The 14177-nt window shown below is 40.5% G+C and overlaps 1 protein-coding gene across 1 annotated transcript; it reads right to left on the reverse strand.

Annotated features, from left to right (window-relative positions):
- Positions 1–10249: 10249 nt before the first annotated feature.
- THITE_2120314 (RAD5-like protein) lies at positions 10250–14173 on the reverse strand. Its single transcript, XM_003655932.1, has 2 exons — positions 10596–14173; positions 10250–10537 (listed from the first exon to the last, which is right to left on the reverse strand). The coding sequence occupies exons 1-2, from the start codon at positions 13982–13984 to the stop codon at positions 10459–10461; spliced, it is 3468 nt and encodes a 1155-aa protein (XP_003655980.1). The 5' UTR covers positions 13985–14173; the 3' UTR covers positions 10250–10458.
- Between the last annotated feature and the right edge of the window lie 4 nt (positions 14174–14177).

The raw sequence follows: 14177 nt of genomic DNA on the forward strand, positions 1-14177 counted from the left end.
TTTTGTACTTTATATTTTCTTTTCTTTGTATATTATTATCTTATTGATCGTAGTACCCTCTTCTTCTCTATTTACTCGCCTTACGTTCTTATGTTCGTTACTATCTATATATCGTCGTTTCTCCTCGTTTTATACTCGCTACCTTTTGTCTACCAATTTATTATAGATCTTAAAGAGTTCCTTACGTTTCCTACCTATAAGAAGTCGCTATACCTCAAATGTCTATATATAGTATATAAAAATCTTCTATCTAACTCATTGATGTTCGTTATTCCTAAGTACATTATTACTAAGTCCTCTTTAAGTCGTTATAATCAGTATATTAAAAGGAAGGATATTTATATATCGGTAGGTGGCTTAGGACCAACATTTGGTAGTAGTTCGCTTATTAACTCTATTAGGCTATTAGTATAATGTTTAGCGATTTGACTAATCTAATGATTGGTTTATATATCGCTCGTCTCTTCTATAAAGCTAAGGAGAGTTAGGTTCTATCTAATCGCAAGTCCTTTAGCGGTTAGGAGGACGATAAGAAATTTGCCCTTTTAGACGATATTCGCTATAATATTATATATTTATCGAAAAAGTTGGTTAATACATTCTATACTATAGATAAGGTATACTACTATATTTATAGTATTATATTAAATAAGCGCTTTACAATCGACTAGCAACTAGCCTTTAAAGCTATAGTTGTTAAGCGTATAGAACTTAATGTTTCCCTCTTTCTATAGCCTAAGCGCCTAGATAATATATCTTTGTCGACGGTAGGTCGCTCCTATCTATCCTTTAGGTTAATTGCTAGGAATATTAATAGCAATTTAGTATCGACGTAAGCTAGAAGTGTAGAACTTAAAAAGGGCTCGTCGCCTTTGTCCTAACGATGTAGGCTATTTTATCTAGATATAGGCGAAATATAATTTTACTAAAGAGTTGATCCTATTACTTGCTAATAAGATCGATAATTACGAAAATACCTTGGACCTAATAGAGTAGGTCTATCTACTTTATAAGTTGCTAACTTAGCGTTCCCTTATAGTTTAATTAGGGTTTTAGGGAAGGGATCTAGTCGTTTTGTCTATATATAACTATATAAATTAATTTATATATATTGGTCTTTAGCTATAATCGAGCTAACCTAATATCGCTATATTATATATTGCTTAATATACCTTAGGCGTCCTCCCTTTGCTTCCTTTTAACAGTAGCTTTATATATTTGTTGAAACTAGTAGATTATTTGCTATATATTTGCTATATTGTCTTTGTAGACCTATTGGTTGTACTCTAATGGCTAACCTATCTATTTCATCTAAAAGAATATTTCGCCTTCGATTCGCTATTTAGCCTATACTTCTTCGACTTCCTATTCTTTATTATCCTCTAAGTCTAGTATTGGCATCTAGGTTTCTTCAGCTATAGTTCGTATATACTAAGGCTCTAATAGAGCTACTGGAAATACATTATATAACTTTATATACTTATATAGCAGGGCTAACTAATATGCTAGCAATCCTACTTAGTCTAATATTTAGAATAGCCCAACGAATCGAGGCTTTAGCTTCTTACTAGTCTTAAGTTTCAGATTCTAAGTAGACAACTTAACTAAAGCTCCCTTCTAGAACTCCATTAGCTTATATTTTTTATTGTAGTACCGTTTCTAACTCGCTATAGCGTTGGCCTAGTATCGCTCTAGCTATTAGCGCAACTCCTTAAGCTTCTTAATCTATTCTACTACGTTAGAGTATAGTACCCTCCTTTGTCAAGTATCGTCCTCAATATAGTAGGAAACTATAGGGTTATAACCTATAAATACTTAAAAAGGGGTAACGTTAATAGTTATATTAATAGAATTGTTATAAGCGAATTTAGCTTTAGAAAGGAGTATTGCCTAAGTAATAGGATTTAAAGAGGCGAAATATCAGAGGTATTAGATAAAGGTTTAGTTTATTTGTTTAGTCTAGCTATCGATTTAAGGGTAAAATACTATTAAGAGTCTATAGTTTACTTAGTTTAAATAGTAAAGATTACTCTAGAATTAGAAGGTGAAGACTGAGCTTCGATTACTAAAGTATCTATAAGGTACTCTATATTTAAGCTTAATCTCTTAATAGAGGAGTTCTATTAACTCTTAGCTACAAATAGAGGTCGAGATAGAGAAGAATCGACTTATCTTTATATATTAGTCGACTACAACTAGAATTATATCCTTTTCGCTATCTAGTTGTTCTACTATAGGAAAACCTATAATAAAATCTATAGTGATTTTACTCTAAGGTCGTATCGGTATCGATAGCGATTAAAGGTTGCTATAAGGTCGGTACTTCGACAGTTTCTAGTACTAATATACTAGGTAGGTATTGTAGTATTCGTTTACTTCTCTATCGATATCTAGCTAGTAGTACTTCTGTTATACTAACTCTTTAGTTCAGTTATAACCAAAGTATTCTACTAGGGGATTATTATAGTATCGCCTAAAGAGCTTTTACTTTATAGCTTCCTTAGTAGAGATATAAAGCTTAGCTTAATATAGTAGCTCGTTATTAGGTCTTAACTTCTATTTAGAGGTAACGTTAGTTCTTTGCTATAAAGTCTATAGATAGTCTTTGATTCTTTATATTACTAGATCTAAGTTCTATAACTTTAAAATCAACTCTCTTATCGTTTTAGAAGGTACTAAGTTATATAGGGCTTCGCCTTGTATATAAGTAGCTACGACCTTTCTAGGTACGATTTGCTCTCGACCGAGCAATTCTTTAAGTTCGTCTGTACTAGGGGGCTTTTAAGTGCCCTACTTTACTAGCTAGGTAGTGACTATTTAACGTTTTATAGCTATCTTAGGGCTAATATACAGTTGGCTCTCTACGCTATTAGGCATCTAGTATCCTATGTCTATCTATATAATAGATTAAATATATAGAAGCCTCTCTTTAACGAACATTTGTTAGAGTCTAACTATCTTATTCTATAAAGTTGGTAACTACACTATACGTTCTAAAGCCAACCCTTCTTTGTAGTTAGGTCTTCTTAATAGCCTATTAGCTAGGTTTCGCTTATCCGCCTAGTGCTTAATGATAAAATTGTACCCTACAAGGTATATATACTATTTAGCTTAGTACCTATTTAGATATATCTACTTTATAAAGCTTTATAGATTATTATAGTTAGAGAGGATAGTAACTAGAAAATTATTCCCTTCAATGTAATAGCGCTAATGTTTAAAGGCCTTGATAATCGCTATTATTTCTTTGTTAGGTATCCTATAATTCTTAGACGATCTAGAGAACTTAGCTAACTAAAAGGCTATAGGTCGTTTCGTCCTATCGTCTTCTTCTTAAGATAGGACTACTCCTATAGCGAAGTTAGAGATATTGGTCTCGATAGTTACCTTCCTCTATAGGTTATAGTAGTATAATATTAGTACTTCTATAAAAGTTCGTTTAAGTCGTTTAAAAGCCGTTCGTTCCTCGCTAATGAATTGGAGGGATCCTAGTTTCCTCCCCTTTTCTAGTCCTTTTAGTAGGGCAGTTAGAGGTAGCGCTAATTTCAAATAGTAGAAGATAAACCGCTAATAAAAATTATAAAACCTAAGGAAGACTTAAATATCCTAGTAAGTAGTAGGCTCTAGCTATTCCTAAATGGTTTAAACTTAGGTTAGATCTATAGTAATTCCCTTAGGAATTACTAGGTATTTAAGGAACTCGACCTTATATTAGTAAAACTAACATTTACTTAGTTTATAGTATAACTATATAGCTTGTAGCTTCTTAAGGACTTACCAAATATAGGAAGTATAAGTATTATAGTCCTTTAAAAAGATTAGGACGTTATTAAGGAAAGCTATATAGAAATCATCTATAAGTCGCTTTAGTATTTAATAGATATAACTTTAGAAAGTTACTAGGGCGTTGGTTAACCTAAAGGGTATAACTAAGTATTTGAATAAGCTATATTAGGTATAAAAGGCTATCTTCTATTCGTCCTCCTCCTTGATATAGATTTGGTAGTAGGCCTCTTTAATATCTAATTTACTAAAGTACTTAGTACTAATTATATAGTCTAAGATCTTTGAGATTAAAGGCAATAGGTAGCGGTTCTTCTTTATAATTTTATTAAGCCCTTAGTAATCGATATAGAGTTAAAAGGTACTATCCTTCTTAGGTATAAATAAAACTAGGCTTATAGCTAGGCCCTAAGATTCTTGGATATACCCTTTCGCTAGGTTTTTACAAAGGTATTCCTTAAAGATATCCAACTTCTTTCGAGCTAATAGATAAATAGGCCCTACTAACAGTATTATATTCAGTAATAGCTCGATAGTATAATTGGTCTTACAATATAATAGTAGAATATTGGCCTTAATAGGGTCTAATACGTTGATAAAGTTTTAGAACTCCTTAGGGATTTTGTCCTTACTTTAGAATAGTTTCACCTACGTCTCTTTATCCTCCTCCTCCTTAGAGAACAGAGCTTATAGTATATTAGGGTATATAAATAGAGCGTAAACGTAGGGCTTTTAGTACAACGTTTTAACGAACTGCTTTAGGCATTTGAAACGAACTTTAGTAGTCTTAGGTATAAACTACTATTCTTTAGCTATTAGAAATAGTAAAATATATTCTTCTACTATTATAGGTATCTCTAGAATAATAGCTAACCCTTCCTCGATCAAAGGGCGGTTAATAGCTATATAGGAGACGTTGAGCCTTTATATTATATCTTTTCTATCTAATAGCTCTAAGAGTATAGAGAATACTCTATATAACTAGGATACCTAAGCGTCTACTATATAAGTCTATAGTAAAGAGGGCTTTACTATAGGAAGATAATGCTACTTTATAAACTCGAGGCTAACTATATTAATCTCGGTATAGGTGTCTAAATCTACTATAACCTCCTAGGGTTTCTTAGTATATAAGGTAGCAGTAGCTTAGAAGTATTCTATAACTTAGTCCCTATATAGGAAGAGTATACTAGTAGTACTAAGGTCTACTACTAGGTATAAGCTTTTCTCTCCTTTTCGCTATTGTCTTATAAGTAACTAAGGCTCGTTTTATACTTGGTTCTTAGGGCGTGACGAGTACCCTTATAGCCTCGACGTCTTATACCTCTAATCTTGTCTACGCCTTTAGGCTTCTTAGGGCAGTTGTAGAAGAAGTGACCTACTTTACTATAGGTCCAATAGATAAAGGAATTGTTACTTTTATCTTTTACCTCTTTATCGTTATAGCTTTGCTTTTCCTTCCTTACTATATTATTAGAGTAAGGCCGACTATAATAATCCTAATATATAGATTACCCTTGACTTCAGTATTTATAATTAGAGAGCTATCTAGATCTTCGATTAACTTTCGAAGGTCTTTAGCAAATATTACGCTACTTAACGTTCTAGATCTAAGTTACTAGCTAAACTATAGCTTTATAAGTCTTAGGTTTTTCAAAGAAATATTAGTCGATATACAATTAAATCTATAGCAACAACTTAGAGTAGAATAGGAGAGCTCGTTTCTTATCGTCTTAGCGCTTAGTCTAGGCCTCTAAGGAATTAAGGTATTAATAAAAGTTCAAAGGGCTTTAGCCCTCTTATTACTTTGTTTAGTCAATAGCTTTAGCGATTTCTAATTGACTATTAGTAAAGTCCTTAATATATAAAGTAGTCTAGTCTTTAAAGACCCTTTATATCGACTCTACTACTATTTATTCTTCTTTTAGCAGATTGTTATAATAGCTATATTAGTAGGTATATAGTATCTACTTTATTTTATTGATAGCGAAGAGGATCTGATTCTTTTCCATTTTAAAGCGTTTAGGGTTACCTTTAAAGGCTTAATAAAGATCTTAGAGCTAAATCTAGTATTTTCAAAAGGTAACGTTTTCTTCTAATAGTATAATATTCTTAACCTTAATAGTTTAGCGATCCTACCCTCTATCCTTACTATCGTCGGTTAATCTAGTACCGTTCCTCTTCCATTTATTAGGCGGCTTACCTATTTTTAACAACTAAAGCAATTCCTACTCCTAGTCCTTAAGCTCTTTTAGGGCCTAAAGCTAAATAATATAGGCCTATACCTTCTATAGTATATCTCCTATAGAGAGCGTCTCTCTTTATAGTAGGACACTAGGAGGTGAAGGAGATAGGTAGTGAAAGCTAGGAAGAGACCCTGTTTTAGAATTATAAAGCTGTACTAGATTTATAGGCGAATTGACAGTGACTAATAGCGATAAATAGGACAAAGATATAGGTATCTAAGTCGAGATACTATAAATAGATAGCATCTTAGCTAATAGAGGAAGAAAGATTAGAATCTATAATAGGAGTCTTTAAATACTACTAGTAAAATGCCTTAAGGTAGAGAAGTATAACGGTACTATAGTAGTAACTAAGGCAAGTAATTGCAGTTTCTAAAGCGACACTGTCTATATATATCTCCTATTGTAATTAGAGGCTAATCCTTAGAGGATTAGGAATCTTCCTCTGCCTTAGTAGGCGATTGCCTACCCTTTTAACTACGGTTCCTAGGCTCTGAGCATATACGTTATATCGTACGTTATAGATATAAGCTTCTAGGTTCTAGGTGCTTACTCCGTCTTAGAACTGTGCCGGCTCCTACTCGACAGCGGTTCGCGTACGTGCTGTGACACAACTACGATATATATATTAAATAAGTAGGTTATAATAAACTAATATAGGAGCCTTTAGAGAACTTCTTAGACATTGTTATATTTAATAAGTTTAAATAGGAATAGGGAGATATATAGTATAACAATAGGCTAATATTAAACTAAAAAAGGAAAGGAAAACATTATATTTGTATATAGACTACTCTATAAAGACTAATAACTTAAATAAATACAACTACCTAGATATAAGAAAACTACAATATATCTAAGTTTAGTCCTCTTTTTAAAACTAGATAGAACATAGCTATATATAAAAGGACAATAGAATATATAAGTAGCGCTACCTATTCTAGCTTTATAATAGGTCCTATATCTAGTAGGTTCTCCTCTTTATTGTTAAACGGGTATATAGGCAAGGCGAGTATATATAGAGGCGGAATAGGTATACGAAGGGGCGGAGTAGGTACGCGAAAGGTTCGAAGCGAGGGCGGTATATATACTTGATAGGTGTACAATACGTCCTCTATAGAGGAGGACAGGGGTTGGCTATAGCATAGGTCGAAAGGAGGTAGGCGTATATAGGGCGAGTAGTAGGGGCGGGGCCCCTAGGGGATATAGACTAAAGAGGGAGAGGTAAATACGATTATATAATTTACGAAGTGTAAGTTCGTCTTAAGAACCGTTGCTTAAGACTATATATACTATTATATAGATAGCCTTTGCAATACGTTGATTCTCCTATTAGGAGGAATCAAGATGCTATATAACGTGTTTAACTAGGCGGCTATTTTACTATAAAGCGAGACTACCCTAAGGAGCCTAGTATAAAACTAGGGCTCTATAGCGACTTAGAGTCAAAGGCGTAGAAGGGGTAGCTAGAGGTACATTAAGGGCGAAGGCTAAATATACTAGAGATCGATACTATAAAGCTATATTAATCACGTTATAAAAACTATATATAAATATATTGAACAGTACTATTAAGATAGTATAGTAAGCTAGCTCAGTTATAGTCTTCTTCTAAGTAGGCTTTGCAATAGCTTAGTTGTTAATATAAAATTTAACTAAGCGTTTTAAGCCTATATATAAAGAGGCGTTAGTAGCCTAAAGTACTAGATCTTAGCGGTAGTTTGTATACGACTTTGTATACTCTAAGCAGCTTTCTCTATAGTCTTAAATGTAATTGGCGAAGTTACTATATAGAAGCTGCTTAATATAGTTTAGATAAACGTCGCCCTCCTCTTTAAGAAGGGCGCTATCCTTGTTATTAGAATTACTTTCAATAATATAGCTACTAATAGCTTAGCGAAAAGAGTTATTATAATTATTATAGAACTATCTAGGATACTATTAGCTTCTAATCTAAGGGTAGAGCAGGCCTAATATAGGGTAATGTATATTATAGTCTTCGTTATTATCCTCTCTAAAACGACGTTCTTCGCTACCTCTACTAAGTAAGGTAGCTATAACTGATATTCTAGCAAGTATAAGTATAAACAAAGTAGATAAGTTTTAGAAGTATATCGCTATTATAAAAGGAATAAAAAGCTGCTATAGAGGCTAAGAGTAAATAGACAAGATGTATATAGAATATATATATAAAGGAAATAGTAGGAAGTTGAATATATATAGGGAGAAAGAAGTTATAAAACGAACTAGGCGTATAATAGGTTCTTGTTAAATCTATAGTAGAGTCGAAGTAGTAACAACGTAGATGTAGGACAGTCGTACAAAAGACGTAGAATATAGCTAATAAAGCGTAGGACAAACGTATAAAAGAAAATAGCGAAGGTAACGTAGGCAATGCTAGATATAGGAAAGCTAAGAAACGTATATAAAATAGATATATAGCAAAGGCAACGAATATACAATGTAGGAGCTACTAAGAATATAGTATAAAAATAATAGTATATAGAGTAAAACGCAGTAGATAAGAAACATATATAAAGTAGGAACAAGGAAAGAAGAACTAATATATAGAGAGGATAGGGGATTAAACTACGAAAGAGAGATAGAAATATATAGTAGAAGTAGGAAGAAAATGTAGAGCGAGAGGTTTATAAGAGAGGAGGGGTTTTAATAATATAAAAGGGGGCTAGGTCGCGTACAATTAGCAAGTACGCTTTATACGATATAGTTGCTATAGGAGAGAATATAGAATAGGGAAGGGGCTAATTAGCGTTTTGCTAGAGCGACGTAAATAAACAATCTATAGCTAGGTAGTAGAACGACCGTATATAGCGAGCACCTAGCAGGTAGCTACGCTAGACCGCCCTAACAACAAGGCGGGTACTATATAGCCGGAGGTAGGTACTAGCGTTTATCACGACTAGCACTGCGCTAGGCCTAGGCTACACCTAACACTATACTACGTCTACCTTGATTCGGCTCCTTAACTAGATAGGAGGGAGTATATTATAGACTAAGCTATACCTAGGCTAGGTATATAGGGCTATACCTAAGATCTATAGCAGTCCTATAATAGGCCTATAGCGGGCCTGTGGCGGGCTTGCCTCGCGCCTAGAATAACATTGGCCTAAACCCTCTGCGCGAGCCCCTAAAAACTCTATACGCAAGGACTGTAGCCTATACTTCTCCTTTTCTCTCCTTAAGGTAGTTGAATAGAACATTGTACGCTTATCTGTAGACGCTATAAGGCTAGTACATTACACTAATAGAGGACTACAATATATTTTATTATAAGGGTACAACGTTTTTTCGAAGAGGGGTAATATAATAGTATAGTACACTAACTACTGTTATATAACCTATATATAGACCTATTATATGATTATACGCCTATGTAACTTCCTAAGTTAGTAGATTTATAGGATTTGAGTCGACTTCCAGATTAGGAATGAAGGGTTGACTTACTAATATGGAAAAACACGCTAATAAGGCGAACTGCGTCTTACCCTACAGTATATAGACAATTGTAGCCCTACTGCAAATTATCTATATATATGACCCAAGGTATTTAAGCATAGATTTTCCACCTATATGTTAATAGTTTTCCTCTCTCTCCTTAGACTTGAAGTTCTCGTCAATTGAGGATCAATTTAGCTACGATTTATCCAGCACTCGTTTTGCCTTGCCGTGACAGCTTGCAAGGCTCAGTACAATTGTGCGTGTTGCGTATAGAAGCAGGGACAACTGATTAGGTGACATGTGGTGATAGGCCGATGAGTGTTGTCGTGCCTGTTAAGGACAGACAGAGATATTGGGGGCAAGACTTTAGAGCATGTTGAGTTGTCTTCCAGGTGACGCCTACGAGGTTGGACAGCATGTATGTACAGTACGCTCAACATCAGCCCGAGACCTTGTCATTTGCTTGTAGCTGATTTAGGTATCATGCCCACGGCGACGAGCCGACCCCCTGGACTGTGTGAGGGGCTTTCAAGCCCTCCATTCTCATTCTAACAGCCTTCTCCAGCGTGCAGAAACCCTTACCATCCATTGCAAACACTGGCTTCCCGAGCCATGTGAACTAAATCCTTGCAAGGGGTAGAACTGGAGCTCTCCTTGACACATTGCCGATTCAAGAAGAAACGGCCTAAATTCCAGACAGTACTATGTTAATCGCATTGGCCGGACAATCATTACTGAAGAATCCCACGGGCCTGTTGCCATAGCGGATGAAAGGCGCATACGGCCAACCACTGAGCGTCTAATATAAGGATCTTGTGCTCCCATTCACTCATGTTGGGTATTTGATGCACTTGTCCCAGACAAAGTAACACCCCATTCCACCAAAAGCAGGCCGCATCGACCAACCCTTCAACCGCCGAGGAGGGAACAGGGTAGGCGTGGCAACACTGGCTTGACCTTGCTACATACATTAGCTGAGAAGTTCCCTGATGTCTTCGATCCGCTGCATCTTCTTCTCCTCCTCAGACATCACGAGGAGGGATGTCGCGCTGTGACATGTTAGCGAAGCCCCCGGCCGGCATTCTCCCAGGGCATCCAAAGACTCACATGAACTTCTTTCGCTCCTGCACCTTGAGCATCCTCTGCTCTACGCTGTCCCTCACAATGAAGCGGTAGACTTTCACTTCGTCCTCCTGACCCATTCGGTGGACTCGGTCGATAGCCTGCGCCTCGACGGCAAAGCTCCACCAGGGGTCCATCATGTAGACCCGCTTGGCACTCGTCAAGTTGAGGCCAACACCGCCAGCCCTGAGACTGAGAAGGAGAACGGTGAATTTCTTGGACTTCTCAAACTCGTCGAGCACTGCAGCGCGGGCTTTCTGGGCCATGGACCCATCCAGCCTCACAAAATGCATTTTTGCCCGAGCGAGCGCCGGTTCTATGAGCGACAGGAAGGAAGTGAATTGGCTGAAGACAACCGATTTGATGGTCGGATTCTCTCTGCGGAGATCTCGGAGGTGATTGACCAAGGCGGCAATCTTCGCCGAGGAGTTGTTGAGCCCGAGTCGCTGGAGAGCGATGCGTGGTTCCTGATCCGCACTTATCGCGTCTGGATCGTCGTCGTACCGCACCACCTCGAACAAGTCGCGGATGTTTATGACTTCCCGACACTGAAAACAACGGGGTACCTCGTGGCGATCCGTCTGGTGCTTAATGTAGTCCAACAAACAATTTTTGCATGCTGAGTGCCAGCAGCCCGTGACCGTCTGCTCAACCATCGGTTCCTCGGCGCAGATGGGACACTCATTGACGGCCTCATCTCTGATCTGGCCCAGGACATGGGCACCGAAGGCATGGGACTCACGGGTATCGTCTGTCGCTGCTGTGAAACGCTCAATCAGATTTTGAAGGTCCATATCGTCTGCGAGCCCAGCAGCGGCGTCGGCAGCGGCACCGGCTTCTTCCTCCTCAGCCACGATGTCCTGATTGCGCACAAGCACAGGATGGCAGCACGATTGGCGAAGGCGAAGGATCTGTACCAAGATGTTGTTGAAAGCCTTCATGACTGTACCGGCCTCGACATTCGCAAGGAAAGTCCGTTTCGCCTTCGTGAAAATGTAATTGTAGATATCCCGTTCTGCCTCGGAGAGCTCAACGTCCACAATCTCGATCTGCTTTGGAGGCAGGGGCACCAAGGGCTCTCCGTTGGGGGTTTTCATATCCCTTGTCCTCCTCATGACCAGAGGTTCGAGGACCGTCTGGACGACGTCCAATGCGCGCACAAAGTCCTTGGACTCAAAGGGTACTGTAATGAAGGTTCGCCAAAAAGAGAAATTGCTCCATGGCTCAACCCTTAGAAATCGGACGAGGCTGAAGAGATCTTCGAGCTTGTTGACAATAGGCGTACCCGTCAGGACCCACCGATGCCTCGCCGCGATCTCATAGCAGGCCCGGGCCGTCTTTGACTGGCGGTTTTTGATGATGTGGGCCTCGTCCAAAATGACACGGAAGAAATTCAGGGAGAAGAGACCACGGTGGCGGGCCCTATCGTTGTTCTTGGAGGCGATTTGGCTGAATTCGGAGAGCACCACGCCGTAACTGGTAATAATTATGTCCGGAGCGTTTGCACTGTTCGCCTCACAGCAAAGGGCGGGGAGATCCGCGCTCTTCTCATTACCATAGTATACCATCGACTTCAGGGTTCCTTCCCTGGAAGCGTTCTCTGCCTCGCTCTGCCACTGTCCGAGGAGAGACATCGGGGCGACAACCAGGGTGGTGCACGGAGCCTCCGTGACGGTGTCGCGACCGGGGATGGAAGGGAGGCGCGGAAGTCTATGCGGCCGATTAGACCGGCGGGCGTCGGCTGCAACATCGGATTTGTGGGTGTGGATCAGACTTAGCATCTGAATGGTCTTGCCTAACCCCATCTCGTCGGCCAGAATCCCTCCGAGGCAGTGCTGCTTCTGGCGGGGAAACTCCAGTGACAGCTCGCCAGAGTAAGGGTTGACGTAGAAAGTCGGCTGGCCGGCAACTTCAGGGAGCTCCTTGTCATCATGGTCCTTGGTGGGCCAGGCATACTCCTCCCACAAGGGATGCATGGATTCTTCCCGCTCCTCATTCAATACGTTCCTTTCTTTTGCCATCATCCAATGCAGCGATTGCTTCTGATATGGCCGCAAGGTCAGGGCAAAGGTGCCTGCAGGTTCTGCTTCGGGCGTGTTGAAGTCGAATGATTGGGCTTTCTTATAAAGTGCGTCGAGTTGGTGCTGCTCAAGCTCCTGTCCCTCTTCGTTTTCATCCGAAGAAGACGAAGTCGAATTGTCTTGTCCCTGAGAGCCGGCTCTCTCATTGTCTTTGGTTTCAGCAACCTCCACCGCGTGGAGAAGTCCTTGCCGCTGGGTCTTCGCTGCAGCAGCATTTCCCCTGGTAGGGAGAAGGTTAATCTCCTGGAGGAGTCTGACGATGGCGACCTGCGTCAATCGCAAATCTCTCTCCTCGGAGGTTTCCTTTTCGTCAAAGCGGCTGGTTGTCCTGTTGTCGGCGAGTTGGGAACCACGGCCAGAAAAAGCGGACCGCAGCAATGAGCATCGGAGTTGCAGGAACACCGTGTCGTTGGTGCGGAGCGTCTCGGGGGCATAGACACACGTGCCCTCAAATTTGCAAATGTTTTGGTCCATCAGAGTCGATACCCAGTTCGCCGTGTCTTTGGCGAGACGGCCGATCTCCCTGCCTCTGCCATCGGTGAAGCGAACGATCACGTCGACCCGCTTGGCTGCGGCCGCACTTAAGCGGGACTCCGGGAGAGTCGCGCCTCGCTTGGCTTGCCCCCTGTGCGGAGCGACCTTGGTGCCCTGGGTTTTCTGCCGCTCGATTCTGACGACATCGCCATGCTTCAGGAGGCCGGTCCCGCTCCGTGTCGCCCATCCTTCGACTCCAAACGCCCCAATGTACCTCGACTGCGGCATTGATTCCAAGAGGGAGGGTCGAATAAAGCGGGAGTCAGGGCCTGGGTCACTGCGCGGTGCCGAGGCTCGGGATGCCCCAGGCCCAGGCCCAGGCGTCGGAGCCGGAGCCTTCTTATTCAGGTGCTTCCACGTGCCGTCAAGGTACATGTTGATTGCACGTTCCATGTCGTTCCTGCAATTCTCTCGGATGGCGTCCATAATTTCCGGGCTCACCCGACTGCCAACAAAACTCTCGAACGTCGCCTGGTCGAAAACAGGGTCGACCCTGCGTTCGGAACCGGAGATCTCGTCTCTCACGGAACCTTGTGCTTGATCCGAGGAATTCTGGAGACGCTGTTCCACAGGACAAGAGCTTGCGACAATGGAGAAACTCTGAGAATCAGTCGTGGGAGCTCGCGTATCGTCGTTGATGTCGCTCGACCGGCCGGCTCTCGGCAGGAGCCATTGCGGGTTTTGGCCCGTGTCCAACGTTGCATCTGCAAAGAAACGCCTCTTCTTGCTGGGAGGTCCATCCGAGCCGGTTGAATCCATGGTGCCAGGTCTCGTGTGTCATCGGGGGAGTGCGTGTGTAGGAAGGGCGAGAAGCCGTGCTTTGGCCGGGAGTCCTGGGTGATGGTGGGAGACGCGTCAGAGCGCAACCGCGAATTTTGGTGTCGCGTGCGTCAGGTGATCTGTGCCGATGGCAAAAGACTTAATTAGCGGGACAAAACAGCGGCTTGGGTGG

The sequence above is a fragment of the Thermothielavioides terrestris genome, chromosome 4 (assembly GCF_000226115.1).
Source record: "Thermothielavioides terrestris NRRL 8126 chromosome 4, complete sequence".
Lineage (NCBI taxonomy): Eukaryota > Fungi > Ascomycota > Sordariomycetes > Sordariales > Chaetomiaceae > Thermothielavioides > Thermothielavioides terrestris.